This window comes from Centropristis striata, chromosome 18, assembly GCF_030273125.1.
Source record: "Centropristis striata isolate RG_2023a ecotype Rhode Island chromosome 18, C.striata_1.0, whole genome shotgun sequence".
In the NCBI taxonomy this organism is placed as follows: domain Eukaryota; kingdom Metazoa; phylum Chordata; class Actinopteri; order Perciformes; family Serranidae; genus Centropristis; species Centropristis striata.
This window is the reverse complement of record NC_081534.1, coordinates 24,093,250-24,108,549: the sequence shown is the minus strand read 5'-3', so window position 1 is coordinate 24,108,549 and position 15,300 is coordinate 24,093,250. Positions and strand designations below refer to the sequence as shown.

The following is a 15,300-nucleotide window of genomic DNA, read 5'->3' as shown; positions in this document are numbered from 1 at the left end:
TACCCACAGGGATGATGTGTCTCCACTTATAATGATGCTTCTACCTGCGGTGATGATATTTCTATTCATGTCATTACAATTATATTCCTACCCACAGAGATGGAGCCTCTAACTGTGGTGATACTCTAAACGGACCAAAAAAACAAGAAGTCTGAGTGAGAGGAGAGGGGAGGAGAGGAGAACCTAATGAAGAGACGGGTCAATCAGAGAGAACGGGGGCTGCAGAGTCAGACACACACTGCGGGGTCAGCACTGATAGATTGGAGAGTTTGATTAAATTGTGTCGTCACGATGCCATTAACCTCGGTGTCGTCAGAACCTACTTGTTGCTAGGAAGATTGAGCGGGCAGGCACAGGGCTGACAGTCTGCAGGTGACCCACGGGTGGCGTTTCCATAATAACCACGTAGGCAGGTGTCACAGTAAGGGCCTGTGGTGTGATGGGTGCAGTCCTGGAAGAGACACACAGCTTAAAGTTAATTTATACATTAAGAAAAACATTTACAGTTCACTGCAGTTTCTGTAATGACGGAAATCTCAACAACATATTATGTTTATATCGTCTAATGTGTGATATAGCATTAAATACATTTTCAGCAGTGACGATTTTTTTTACCTCTTTCTATGAAATGATTGTGACTATGTGATTTATTCTTGACAGATCTATATCTTGTATGTATGACAGTGTATATCTTCCCAAAATGTTATTAATCAATATTTTCCAAACATATCACAATGAAAATTAAACCACAATTTAAAAAAAGTGTGTGTCTGAAAACAAAATTATTCCAACCAATTATATTTAATGGGTATGAATATATATATATGTGTGTGTGTGTGTGTGTGTGTGTGTGTGTGTGTGTGTGTGTGTGTGTAATGATGATTACCCACTCAAAAATTTTTTTAATCATCAAAAAATCCTCCAAAAAACACCAAGGCCTTGAGGAACACCATGTGTTAATATTGTCTAATGTGTAATATACCATCAAATGCATTGTCAGCATTGACTATATATCTTGTAACCAAGCTCATAAATATTGTTTTATTTCAATTGTAAATTTGGTAAAAAATTGGTTCAATGAATTCCTCTAGATGGAGAAGAATTATGGGTTGATTTGACCGTATAGGTAAACAGATGAACACATAGGTACAAGTATGGATATATAAATATTTACCTATGAGATAGATACTCCCCTTGTTGTTGTTTATTGTTTACTTTAATGGTAAAACCTAGTAAAGAGTAAATAAATAAAGGTTTCATTTAAAAGCTAATACAATTTGATACACAGATTTGCTGCTAAATTAAATTATTGTTAATCACTCAAAAATGTATTAGAATTGTCAAAAATTCCTCCGAAAGACCTTGAGGAACGTCATAGAGAGTATGATTTATTTTTGTGGTCTCTTTATTATCTACCCAAGATCTTCCTCGTTGTCAGTGTTTTGGTTCATTTTGTAAAAAGGAAAAAATATAATAAAAATGAAATGAATTAAATCTTATAATTTAGTACCATTTGTTACAGTGTGTTGGTGCTAAATTTAATAATTTTCAACTACCCAAGAATTGATAAGAACTTTCAAAAGACACCAAGACCTTGAGGAACAACAAAGAAAACTCCATGCTGTAATTTGGTATCAAAACTATTTGGCATTTTGGAAAATTCTACAACAATTCAGCAATTAGGACAGGAATTTAGAGAGATAAGAAACATTTATTTTTTTTAGAAATAACACTTGGTTTGATGAAGGCAATGGCAAATGACAAGGTAGTACAAAAGATAAGGTGTTCATTTCTTGGATGTCTTTTTTCAGTATGGTTTTATAAGTCAGTTAACTGAAAAAATCATCATCTCAATCATCTCAAATGTAAAATGCTAAACACAAACTGGTATAATTAAGTCTAATTTAATCAATAAATGAGGATGAGGCTTAATAATGAGCCCCAAATGTTTATCTGTAGTTAAAACCAAGTGAAGAGAGAAAACCAGAGAGCTAAAAACAGAGCGGTAATTACAGTCACACACAGTTTGTGGAGGTGAAAGGTCAGAGAAGTTAAAACTAACAGGCTCCGGGGTCGCAGCACTGCAGTAAGAAGAGCAGACACTTGCTGACACGTTTTTATCACAACAAAGCAGTTGTTATTAAATAAAGCTGTCACATCAAATCACTGTCAAACAGACAGCTGCAGGAGGAACAATCTCAGCAGGTCAAGGTTAATGATGTGGTTCAGGATTAGCATCACATTTTGTTACCATAGCAACCAAACACAGACTATTCACAGGTACATCCTCAGCCAAACACTCACACAAAAATGTCCATCAGAACCTGTTAATGAATTAGAATATTAACGAGTATTGATGAATACTCCTGGTAACTACTAAGGTTCAGCACAGTACAGAAACAGCTGAACGACAATAAAGAGATGCTGCCTTTGCCAATTTAGCTTCATTGGCTCCCGATCCGGTTCCGTATTGACTTCAAGATCCTGCTCCTCACATACAAAGCCCTCTACAACCTTGCACCCTCATACCTCACACTGCAAAAAAAGAAAAGTTGGGTGAACTCAAAATTTCAAGGCAACAAACTTAAACTAAAATTTTAAGTTGGACAAGTAAACTAAATATTTTAAGTTTTGTTTTTGAGTTTGCTCAACTCTGAATTCAGGTTTTTGTCAACTCAACCGTAAGTTGTACCAATTTATAATTTTACAAATGTTAATCCTTTCTTCTGCTAACTTCTGCAATGTGCTGAAGTGGCACGATTGTAACGCCGCTATGAAATGTCAGCTAATGTTGCTACCACAATTTTAAGTTAGCATTGATACGCTAATGGCTACCCTTGTAGCTGTAACAAGCAGCGCCGCTAGCATCAGTTAGCCGCTAGCTTTCGCTAATGAATTTCACCGCTTTCCCGCATTTTACAACAAAGAAATAAGAGTTAGCAGAACTATTGTCCCTTGTTGTGAACCCAAACTTAAAGATATAAGTAACAACAACTCACAAACTTGTTTTTGAACAAACAACTGGCTTCCTTTGTTGTGCTAACTTACATTATTGCCCTAAATGTCAATAATTTGTATTTCCAAGTTTTACCAACCACTGTTTTAGGCTAAAAAATACAAGTTGGCTTTTTTGCAGTGCACTGAGCTCCTTCAAACCTCCACACCTTGACGCAGGACCTCCTCTGCTTCACTCCTCTTCACCCCTTCCGCCCATTTAGCCACAATGGGACTAAGATCTTTTAGCTGCTCTGCCCCTCGACTCTGGAACAAACTCCCTCAGTGCATCCGCTCTCTAACAACACTGTCAGCCTTCAAGTCACATCTCAAAACGCACCTGTTTAGACTGGCCAACCCCTAATATATTCATTTTATTTTATTTTTTTATTTTTATTTCTTATTTCATTTATTTATTTTATACAATCATGTGATTTCATCTTCTAGACTGGCACTACAAGACATAAAGCATTTCGACTTTTTTTCAACTTTTTCAATTTTATTTAAACTGATATTTACAATTGGAAATTTCAGGTGTAATTTATATATATATGTATATATATATATATATATATATATAATTTAATTTGATTAATGTTGCCAATTTTTGTCTGTACTGTTTTATTGTTGTTTATTATTACTGTCATTGTTGTTTTTGTTATTGTTGTTCTTATTGTAATTGTTTTATTGTTGTTTATTATTACTGCCATTGCTGTTTTTATTATCATTGTTTTATTTTTAATTGTTTATTGTAAGGCGACCTTGAGAGTCCTGAAAGGCGCCTATAAATAAAATGCATTATTATTATTATGATATAGCTCACTAAATATTTTTAAAAGAAAACTAAAAACTTGCACTTTGCTTTACACTCATGCATTGTGTATTGAATGTTGAATTTAAATGCATTCTCTGCAATTTTATTTTATTTCCATTGTCATTTTTCAGTGGCTTTTATTTTTCCATCTTATATTATGCACTGTATGTATGATCATTTAAATTAATTTGCAATTGTTTTATTATCACTGTCAAGTTTGTTTTAATTATTTATTTATTTATTTATTTATTATTATTATTATTATTATTATTATTAATAGTATTATTAATAATAATAATAATAAAATAAGAATAGTGATTATTATTATTATTATTATTATTATATTTGGGGGGATTTTATTCCCATTTTTATATAATTCTATGTCTATTTTATGTAAAGCACTCCATGTATGCAATTTACTTATTGAAAGGAAACATTTCTTGAATAAAAGGAACTATATACACTATTTTTTTTAAATTATTATCATTATTTTACAATATTCTCATTTTTTTTTTAAATGTTTAAATCTGAAACTGAGTTTTCCTGCAAAAAGAATACAAAATCTATGGCTTTAAATTAATGTTACTTAATTTCATAATCTATTTAATATTTATAGCAGCATCATTATTATTATTTCTCCTGTGAATGTTGTATTGTTGGTTTTATCACATTGTTAAAATCAAGAAGGTGTGAAATGACCCCCAACATCATGTAGTCTAGTCTGAATCTGGCCTCTTAATGGCACCCTGGAAAACAATAAAACAATAAAACTTAAAACACTACAAGTCTAGTGTGTCTACACTTTAAATCCTTCTAGTGAAATAACACTATTTGGGAAATTTGTATCATTATGTCTCCACAAACAATAATATCATCACATGTAAATAATTCCTTAATAACTAATTCCAAAGCTGCCTCAAAATATAAAGTTAATTGAAAACACTTCGTCAGACTGACCTTCCTATTGCTCCGATGCAGAATAAAAATGTATTAATATATTAATGTTGTATTTAACATTTTAGTTTATTATCATTTTACCACCACTTGTGTTCCCTTCACTGGAGGAAATCAGACTGTTTCCTTTTCTGGGCTGACACATCTGTTTTTTATATGTCCAACTACTGTGTGTGTGTGTGTGTGTGTGTGTGTGTGTGTCAGTTATGTTCCAAATCATTTCCGCCTCAGATCAAATGTCTCTTCATTGCTGAAGAACACACACACACACACACACACACACACACACACACACACACACACACACTGTGTCAACCTACAGGAACATGTCTTTCAGTCATTCAACTACAGCCAGAAAAAACAGTCCTCAGAGAAGGAGTGTGTGTCCATCCGTCTGTCTGCCTGTGTATGACTGTGTATGATCATGGATACAGGGTGTGTGCGTGTGTGTGTGCATGTGCACAAGATGAGAGATTAAGCCTGCATGCCTGTCTGTCTTAAGGGTGTGTGTGTGTTCTCCCTATGACATATCCCAGCTTCCTGCTCATCTATAATGAAACATAACATGATAAAACCAATCCCACAGCTCTGTGTGTGTGTGTGTGTGTGTGTGTGTGTGTGTGCGTGCGCGCGCGCTCTGGTGCTGACAAGTCTGAGGCAATGAGTAGACTGGGGAGTGACAATATGTGTGTGTCATGTAAATTTGTGTGTGTGTGTGTGTGTGTGTGTGTGTGTCTCCCCAGCATACAGATTTTTTTTGTACACTAGGGCTCAAGCGCTGTAACCTGCAGTTCCTCCAGTGGCCACTAGGTGTTGGTTTCAAGACCACTGAGTCTCATGCATGAATCATTCGTACGCAGAGACTTGAGCTTATTGTTCATACGAGCAATTTCTGAACATTTGCAACTATTAATTTTCTCTCCTGTTCAATAGCTGTTAATTGTATGTAAATATCCTTTTGTAGTGTGTTGCTATTGCACTTTGTCTCAATGTAAAGCGGTTGGGCTTGCCTTGTTGCTGAAATGTGCTATTTAAATAAGATTTCCTTGCCTTATTAGATCAAAATTTAAGAGTGTCCCAGATCAAACGTAAGCCATTTTGCACAAAAGCTGACTTACGTTTTGTGCTTAGAAATATAAATAATGATGATTAGAAAGGAATTTACTTTTAAAAAACACAGAAGAAGGATAATCTAATAATCCAGGCATATTCATTTAATAATTTTAAAAGTTGATTTATTAAACATGATTAGATTTTGCCTATATTACCTAAAAGTTAGACCATGCATGCAAAAACACGTGGACACAGCTGTTGTACGCTCTGGCTGGCCTTTAATTTAGGTGACCAGGATAGTCCTATTCTACTGTCACTTTAACAACCAAAGCTCAGACACAGCAGAAGGTGGAACACAAACACTACAACAATTCACAAACAATACTTCATGTTTTCAACACTTTATGGAACAAACTCTCAACTATAAATTGACTAATACATGTGAGCAACCCAGGGCTCCCAACCAATTGATTTAACCTCTCTCAAGTATTCATCTAAAAAAAAAAAAATCAATGTTTTGAACAAGTTTACTATTTAAAATATACATAAAACGTCAGCTCATTTACTCATGACATGGCTACTGACTATAATACCTTAATGATGATAAATGGGGTCGACAGCTTTATGATTTAAAGGGGAATTTAGAGTGAACAATGTGTTGAGTACAATCACACACTGCAAAAAAGGGGTGTCTAAAAACAAGATAAGAACAGTAAATCTGAGGGAAATTATCTTGCTGTATGGACAAATTATTTCACTTGACAAGATTTCTTAAATTAAGATTGCTAAATCTAGAAATAAGCATGCTGAACGCTTAAAATAAGAAATTAACTCTTAAAACAAGACAAATTTTGTAACACTTCTAAATCTAAAGGGTTTTTTTTATCTTGGTAAGAAACAAATAATTTGCAGTGCACTCTGCTCGGGCCAGTTCATCGTTGCTTGCAGCTTTCATTTATCTTGTTTTAAGAGTTAATTTCTTATTTTAAGCGTACAACATGCTTATTTTATAGATTTAATAATCTTAACTTGTCAAGTGAAATTATCTGTCCATGCAGCAAGATAATTTCCCTCAGATTTAGAGTTTTTATCTTGTTTTTAGACACCCCTTTTTTGCAGTGCAATACAGGACATATTCTGACTAAAAATGTCCTGCTGTGCCTACACATCACTTTTGGTTATTATTTTTTGACATTCTGTAAATATCAAAAGTGAAAAAGCCTTTTTATGAAAGCTTTTACATGTCTGGTCACTCTTTTCCTGGAAGAAACAAAAGACAGACAGACACAAAATAAGTGTCTTACTCATCTTACCAGGCAGTATCCTGTGACATCATGGCATTGTGTAGCGTGTCCGTGGCAACGACAAGGTTCACATACACCGTTATACAGATTCCCATCAACCCTCCGAAAACCAGGAATACAAGCCTGAAAACACACACAGAAACACACAGTTACAAGACAGACAGTTGTTGAACTTTGTGCTGCTGTAGTGTGGAGTATTTACCCTGCAAACCTCTAATTAACACCTCAAGTGTTGTGTGCTTGAGTTTTAAAATCCCCATCAAGACACATTAAAGCATGTAGAGCTAGTATTAAACCTCTGAAGTCCAGGAGGTTGTGGTTCAAATTTGTCAACTTCCTACGCATTAATTCCTGTCTCTGTTTAGCATCTTTCAGTCTGTCCTTACATCACATGCATGGCTCCTTTTTCTCCACACAAACTTGGCTATCAGTCAGATTTTTCATTTTATTTTAATTAACAAAGTATAAAGCTGCCAGGAACTGAAAATACAAACAAAAAGACACGTGTCTATGGAAATGTAACATTTTTACCATTTATACACAAAAATACAACAGTAAAAATAATAAATAATAAAACTACCAAACAGTCTATTTGCATGTAAATTAAAAATAGTAATAGTTTTCATTGTATTAAGAAAATTCACAATTTAAAAATGGTCTAGAAACATAAATGGCACCCTGTGAAAGCTCCTATGATTGCACTTTCAACTGGCTTTCTCAGCTTGTCTACATATCATATATAAATAAAGTTATTACTGTAAATAAAACATGTGTATTTTCAATAAATAGATGGACTGCAGAGGGTTAACATGATTTTACCACATAAAAACTCAAGAAAAACTCTGAGAAGAAGCTGGAAGCACATCTACTCATCCTCACTCACTGAGAGATTAATTTATAAAAAACATATATATATGTGTGTTTTTTACTCTGTGTACTAACAAGTTCACACTGGGTGAAGGTTTCAGCTCCTTTGTGGCTCTTAACTGGCTTTTCAAAGTAGTGATGAAGCTTTTTGTATGTTTGGATGTGAAATTGTAGTGAAGTGCACAGACACCTCTCCCATCAATAGAGGGATGTGAAAGCACCATATACTCATCAGTATAGTCAGCGTCAGATATTGTAGAGGGCATAAACATAAGAAAACATATTTTTGAATGGAAGGGGACTTGAAAAAAAAATGTGTGTATGAAACTAGAATAACAGTAATTCAGCTGCATTTCCAAGTTAAACACAGATTTGTGGAGGCTTTAAAAGAAAACTGAAATTATATTTTATCAGTCATGTAAGACATTTAAGAATCTGGAGGACTAAAATATATAAATCATATAGCTTTGTTTAAATGTTTAAATGTAGCATATTTGCTAAAAATCCCATACACAGATTTCAAATTCTACACTCATGTAGAATTTGTACAGATTAGGGAATTTTATCTAAGATTATAGAACTTGTCTGTAAAAATCTGGCAGTACAGTCAGTGAATATCATTTTTAAAAATATGTATACATTGCTTAACAAATTTATTAGACCACCTGTCATAAAAATGAGGAAACATAAATATTTTAGAAATCTTTCAAAAGCTTGTTTAAAACTTAAAATATTATTGTTATAAACTGAATTCACTTTTTTATAGCCAGATTTGAGCGTGTAAGTGTAACTTTCAACCACTTAAACTCATTTTTCTGTTCAGGAATGCAAGTAAATAACTATAATTTGACATATTAATCAAGAAATAATAATGTGCTTTACTATTTTTACAGGGTTTTTTTGTAAAAAAAAAAAAAAAAAAGGACATTTGGAAATTAATGGACAACAATAATAATTATATTTTAGCACTAAAAATATCATTTCAGTTGAAGAGCTTCTACATACTGCTGTATTAACCATCCCAGAAACATAAAAAAAATATTTTGATGTTTTAATGCTGTTCATTAAGGACAGCTGTGGCACAAACCGGTGGTCTAATAAATGTGTTATTTGGCTAAGTGTGCCACAGTTTTATCTTTCCAAATCAAAGTCAGTACTTCTCTTTTCTTTTTTCACTATAAGAATAAAAATGAACTTAGAAAGACTTAAAATTTGCTAAAGAGCCATATGCATTAATTGTTTTATTGTTATTAATGTTTGCAATAAAGGCTTAAAACATGCTTTAAACGATATTTGTTCAGCACTTGGACACTTGTGATTGTTCAGTTTAATTTGAAAAAAACTTTGAACAAATCTCTGTTCTTGACTCTGTACATTTAAAGTACTCAAGTGCTCACTTTGTATCCTGACATTTAACAGTGAAAACACCTGTTAGCACTTTTATCTATGTGCAGAACATTTTTCCATGACTGCTTTTTGATTATCTCGGAGGAAGTTTTTTAAAATTGCAGCAGGTGTGTGTTCATATTTACCTCGCAGGATGTTCCAGCATATCCAGAAGGACAAGAACAGCTTTCTACTGCTGATGCTCTCCTCTCTCCTCTGGCGGAGGGATTAGCTACCTGCATGGAGAATGAGTGGAGTCTACACGCACACACACACACACACACACACACACATAGAAATATCACGTAAGTGGTGCATAGGCAGTCTGTCTAGTTTAACAGTTAAACATACAGGAGGCCTTCACTAACATAAACAGAGCTATTAGCTTGATTAGGCTTTTAAAGCTTTTATGACCCGAGTTCATTCTCTCAGGCAGAATTTAATCCCGGAAAGCAATAAGTTTCACCGATTAAACCGCCAGCTTTATGTTTAGGTAATAGAAGGTTAAAGTTGGGTTATTTACACAGGCTATAAGAAAGAGCTGCCTGTGAGACTCTACTCTGGGGAAGCAGTTTTGTTTCTTAAAGCTAATATCGTCAATATGTTCTTGTTAAAGGCCTTTACACAGTGGGGCGTGACTAATAAACAACAGAAAATGCAGAATACTCCTGTGAATATTTTACATAAAAACTGCATAACGATAGCTGCAGTACTTAAAAGGGTTCCAGGAGATTTGTCACCAACTACCAGGATCCTACTGACCCAGAGCAGCGTTTTTAAGCCATTTTATTGCTCTAAGTGAATTTTAGTTGACCCTGGAGAACAGGTAATCAGTGTATGTATCTGGCTTTTATTGTGAAGGGTAAAACAGAACATGTGGATCTGGTAAGCACTGTCTTTTTCAAGGTTGTAAGGAGTAATAAAGTGTGCTGTCATGGTTCAGACTACTGAGCCTCTGTGTTGTTGTTTTATAACCCTGATAGCAACACAATGTGATTGGTTGATGCTTCTATTTGTGGTGGAAAAGCTCAGGAAAATTTACCTCTATCTGGAAGAAAATTATGCCTGTTTTGCACCGCATACATTTACGTTCTGTGTGAAAGTACTTACGATAAAAAACTGATGAATCACGTCAAAAACATGCCCCCGCTGTGTAAAGGCATTAAAACCTGCTGCTTATAGTTTATATCAGTTTATATTTGTTGCAACAAATTCAAACTTAGAATTCTACGTTTTGCAGCATTTAGTAATGCTGTGCAAAATAAAATCACCACTATGAACATTTGTTTAGCCTTGTGATTAGCATGAATGTTACCAATATAAAAAAATGTACGCACAAAAGTCCACAAAGGGCTCTTATTAATTGTTTCCCACAACAGCAAATAGTTGAAATGGGACAATATTTACAGTCATGGCAAAAATTATTAGACCAACCTTGTTTTCTCCTTGCTTTCTTGTTAAATGTAATGCCTGATACAACTAAAGGTACATTTATTTTGACAAATATAAAGATAAAAACAAAAATAGCTGATAAGAGTTTAATTTAAGAGCTAATATCCAGCCATTTTCCATGGTTTTCTTGATAATGATCTTGGTTATTATCAAGAAAACCATGGAAATGTACCTTTAGTTGTATCAGGCATTAAAATGAACAAGAAATTTAAGAAAGCAATGGTTTAATTTTTTTTTCCATGACTGTACACCTGCATAGAATCCCATTAATAGTTTCACAACAGTAGGACTAGTTTCATTTGTATAGTACTGATCAATAAAATGGCGCTCAAACTGTTAGTATATTATAGTTGGAATATATTAGTTGGAATTTTAAATGAAAAACATCGATAATAAGCTTGATGTTTAAAAACGAATGATGACTTTGTTGATGACACCTGTTGGCCATTATTGGATGATAACATGCAACAGTTTGTGAAATGTGTGTTTCTACCTGTACACAGCGCTGGGTTCTTCGCTATAAGAGGCCCGCACCATCACTCTGGTCACATTGGCCAACACGGACAAGAAATCCCTTCGGCTAATCCGCTGATCGCTCTTTAAAACCAGGAAGTTCTCTGGAAGGAGAGCGATGTGAGTGGTGCTTGGCGAGGACGGGTACAACGGACGGCCATACTTGCTGTCAATAATCTTGATCCCGGCACCCTGGCAGAGAAGAAGAAGTATTTTAAATGCTTTTTGTCTCCTTCTTTGTTGTGGTTTCCTTTTAATTCTATAGATCTAGATAACATAAATACAGTGTGACACCTCTTTTAGAAAGGACTATGATATTCAACTGATCTGGGAAAAAAGAGAGTAAGAGTGAATGATGAGTCATTAGGTAATGAGCTGCAGTTTCTATTGACATTTTGAGTGGACTGAATGCAAAGGGAATTGAGCGCGGGCCTGGTATCTGACTATCTCTTGTTGAGAACAGATCAATGGCATGTAGCGGCTAACGCAGAGTGACAACTACTGATGTAGGGAGAGGGAGAGAGACAGAGAGCTTACCATGCCAATAAACCATTAAATAAAAACTAATTGAAAGAGAGGAGATGGAGGGAGGGATAAAGAGACAGAAAGCAGTGGCAGAGCAGAGAGATGCGGAGATAAAGTTGGAAAGAGAGACAGAGACAAAGAAAAAGAGGCAGATTGACAAGAAGAAAGAAGACAAAGTCACCTCGGAGAAAATTGTTTTCATCAAGTCTCTGAAAGAGGTTTTTACTGCCCCATCTTTTATTGTTTCTCATTTCTATTTATCACCCTTAAAAAAAAACATTAAAGGATAAGATTTGCACTTTTTCTATATTATTTGTATTGGGAAGAAATCTCGTGAAAAAAACAACAACAATGTATTTGCCCGTCTCCAAGTCCATTTATTCCTTCAAACATTGGTCGCAAATACAAAGTTTATTTTTAAAAGGTGCTAGGTAACTTTCTACAGCAGCTGGGCACTTAGAAAACATTACTAACAGAGTAAAAATTGCATTTGTTGGGAACTATTATCAGCTGTTGATTAATACACATTCATTGAAAACCTAGGCAAACCAGGCTTTGGCAACAGAGACAATACTTGATTGTATTGGGGTCAATTTAATGTGGATTTTGGTCTTTTGTAGAATTTATTAGGATTAGGAAATTTTATTTACACATGAAATTTTGGCAAAAATCTGGAAGTGAATGTAAAAAAAGTAATATTCTGTTACTTGTAATGTAATTGATTAAAAAAAGCATTTTCTATTTTTGAAAGCATTCTTATTTTTACAGCCTTTTTTCATACCTGCCTAAGTCTTTCACACAGTACTGAATATATTTACATTGTTGAAAAAAACTTAAGAAATAAACATTAAAAAATAAATAAATATTGAAAAAATATAGTAGCATGACTCGTTGCTAGCGGACAGCCGGCTAGTTAGCTAGCTTGTTAATTCCGCCACGCTTCCCATTTAGAGTGCGTGGATAAACAATAAGTTGTTAAATTTTAGTAATTTAGCAGCTGGCTAGTTAGCTGACCTTAGCTAGCTTTCTAAGTGGCTCGGTTCTCCCTCTAGCACCAGAGAGAGGTCTACAGCCTTTAAATTAAGTTTGACAGTATAGGAAATTATTTCATTTGTTAAGTTTGTAATTGCTATGTAAATCTTCTGAAAGGACATGTTTATGCTTAAAGAAACATAGTCTGCCTACACAAGTACCCTAGGTCTTTTGTGTATTGGTCAAAAAGTATTCAGATACCTTATTTCAGTAAATGTAGGCTACTAATACCACACTGTGAAATTGCTCCACTACGAGTAAAAGCCCTGCTTTCAAACCTTACTTAAGTAAAAGTACAAAAGTATTAGCATCAAATGTACTTAAAGTATCAAAAGTAAAAGTACTTGATATGCAGAACGTCCTCAGTTAGATATAGGCCTATATTCAAATTATTTTCCGTTATTTGCTGTGATGTTTATGTAAGCAGCATTTTAATTTTTTGTAAGGATAGGGCTCCCTTCAACTATGAATACCGTTATGAGGTTCAAATTAATAAAAATGTGTAGGAAGTTACATAAAATGGAAAAACTCAAGTAAAGTAAAAGTACCTCAAAACTGTACTTGAGTACAGTACTTGAGTAAATGTACTTAGGTTCATCCCACCACTGGTATTTGTTTGCCCTCTTATGGACATAATGCCAAAAATTAAAAATCAAATAGTTTGAACCTTTATGTTTTCTGAGCAGGAATATTAAAACGTTATTTTTGGCCCATTTTACACAACAATAAGGTAGGGTAAGATCATTTTATTTGTTTCAATATCTTTAATGTAGATGGTTCTGGAAATAGCACCTTTACGACTGGAACAATAAGTAAGAATGTATTGATTTGCATTAGAGAACGTTAAAAGAGAGTTTGTAAACAAATCAAAATCAAGTTTTCATCTGTTGTTTCAGAAACTCCAGATGCAGTTCATCAGGAGTTGTTATTGCGGTCACGAGAGGCCTGGTATCTACATTTTTTTTTTAAACTCTGCTGATGGAGGGCTGATAAAGTGGGCCGGGGGTTGAGAGAAAGTCATTGAACTCAACAAAGCCATACATACAAACAAAGACAGAGAGATTATTGTCTATTCACGTCCCACATACTTACAACCAAGGCTGCTTCCTTCGCTTCACAAAATCACGCAGCAAACAATATCACAACTGGATGCAGATATGCAGAGTAAACAGCGGGGGGGAGAGAAAGCAACAAAAACGACACAAAAGCTGAAAGAGAGACAGTGAAGAGGGAGAAAGGCGGTTGACAGTGTGTAGGTGGTTCATTATCGCCGTCATTTGGAGAGGCTTTTTGTTGACAACAAGACCGACACTTGTCCTCCTCTCCTCCCGTCTCCTCCCAGTCTGTCCATCTGACTGACACATCTTTAAATAACACAAGCTCATTGGCCTGTGACTATCCATCTCACACTTTGCCTTTTTCTTTCTGTGTACTTCCTTTTCTTCTCCCCTTCAGTCCTTCTTCAATGTTTATTTCCTTAATTTTTTCTTCAGACGTCCGTCTCTTTTTGTTTCCTACTGTCCTTCCTTCCTTTCCTTTCCTTTTATCTATTCTGCCATGCTTTATTAATTATTTCCTTATTTCTTTTCTGTCCTTATTTCCCCTCATGTTTGATTCTGTCTTTCTTCAGTCTTTGTTTCTTCCTTCCTTCATTCTTTCCTTCCTGTGTATCATTTTTTCCTCCTTTTGTTTCTGCACATTTTTAGGGCACATTCACTAAATAGAAGACAAAAAATATATAAAACATTTTTTGCACGCTTGTCTATATTTTATCCAAAAACTCCATCTGTACAGGAAACTTTTCATTTAACCTTTATTTTATTTTTTGCAGTCAGTGCCTGAGAAGTAGATTTGGACATGTAGCTTATTACAGATACAGTGTTTTAATTATTTTTCAAACTATTCTAATTAAAACTTCTTCTTTAACACATCATTGGTAGAAAGTTGTGAAATAACAGGATTATTTCTGCAGCTCCAGCACACTGTGAAGATGCACAAACACATACACACTAACCTGCTTATGTGTGTGTGTACTTCACACACATAAACACACACACAATGTTGTTTAGTGATGTCGGAGATATAAACAGTTAACTAATAGTGTTGCTGCTTTGCTTATTGCTGCCATACATCATATCACAACCTGCTCATTATAAAGACACGCAGAGAGGGGAGGGAGAGACTCTCTATCTGCATTTTTTATTGCTAAGTTCAGCATTTCTCTGCCAGCTGTAGCTGCTTCTGTTTGTGTGTGTGTGTGTGTGTGTGTGTGTGTGTGTGTGTGTGTGTGTGTGTGTGTGTGCTTTTAACAACTTTTATTTGCTGCTTCATTTAGTGGTCTTCACTGGTTCAAAAGTCAATGGCTTGTGGGAAAAGATAAATAATGCTGCAGATTCAAATACATAA

The 15,300-nt window shown here is 34.6% G+C and overlaps 1 protein-coding gene across 1 annotated transcript in view; it reads right to left on the bottom strand.

The window, feature by feature from the left end:
• Positions 1-15,300, bottom strand: part of lama2 (laminin, alpha 2) — a 283,607-nt gene that overhangs the window by 152,515 nt on the left and 115,792 nt on the right. Inside the window, exons 16-19 of the mRNA XM_059355831.1 lie at positions 11,318-11,529; positions 9,519-9,630; positions 7,129-7,242; positions 324-451 (exon numbers count right to left, since the gene is read on the bottom strand). Of these exons, the coding sequence (XP_059211814.1) occupies positions 324-451; positions 7,129-7,242; positions 9,519-9,630; positions 11,318-11,529 (566 nt within the window). The remainder of the gene's footprint in view (positions 1-323; positions 452-7,128; positions 7,243-9,518; positions 9,631-11,317; positions 11,530-15,300) is intronic.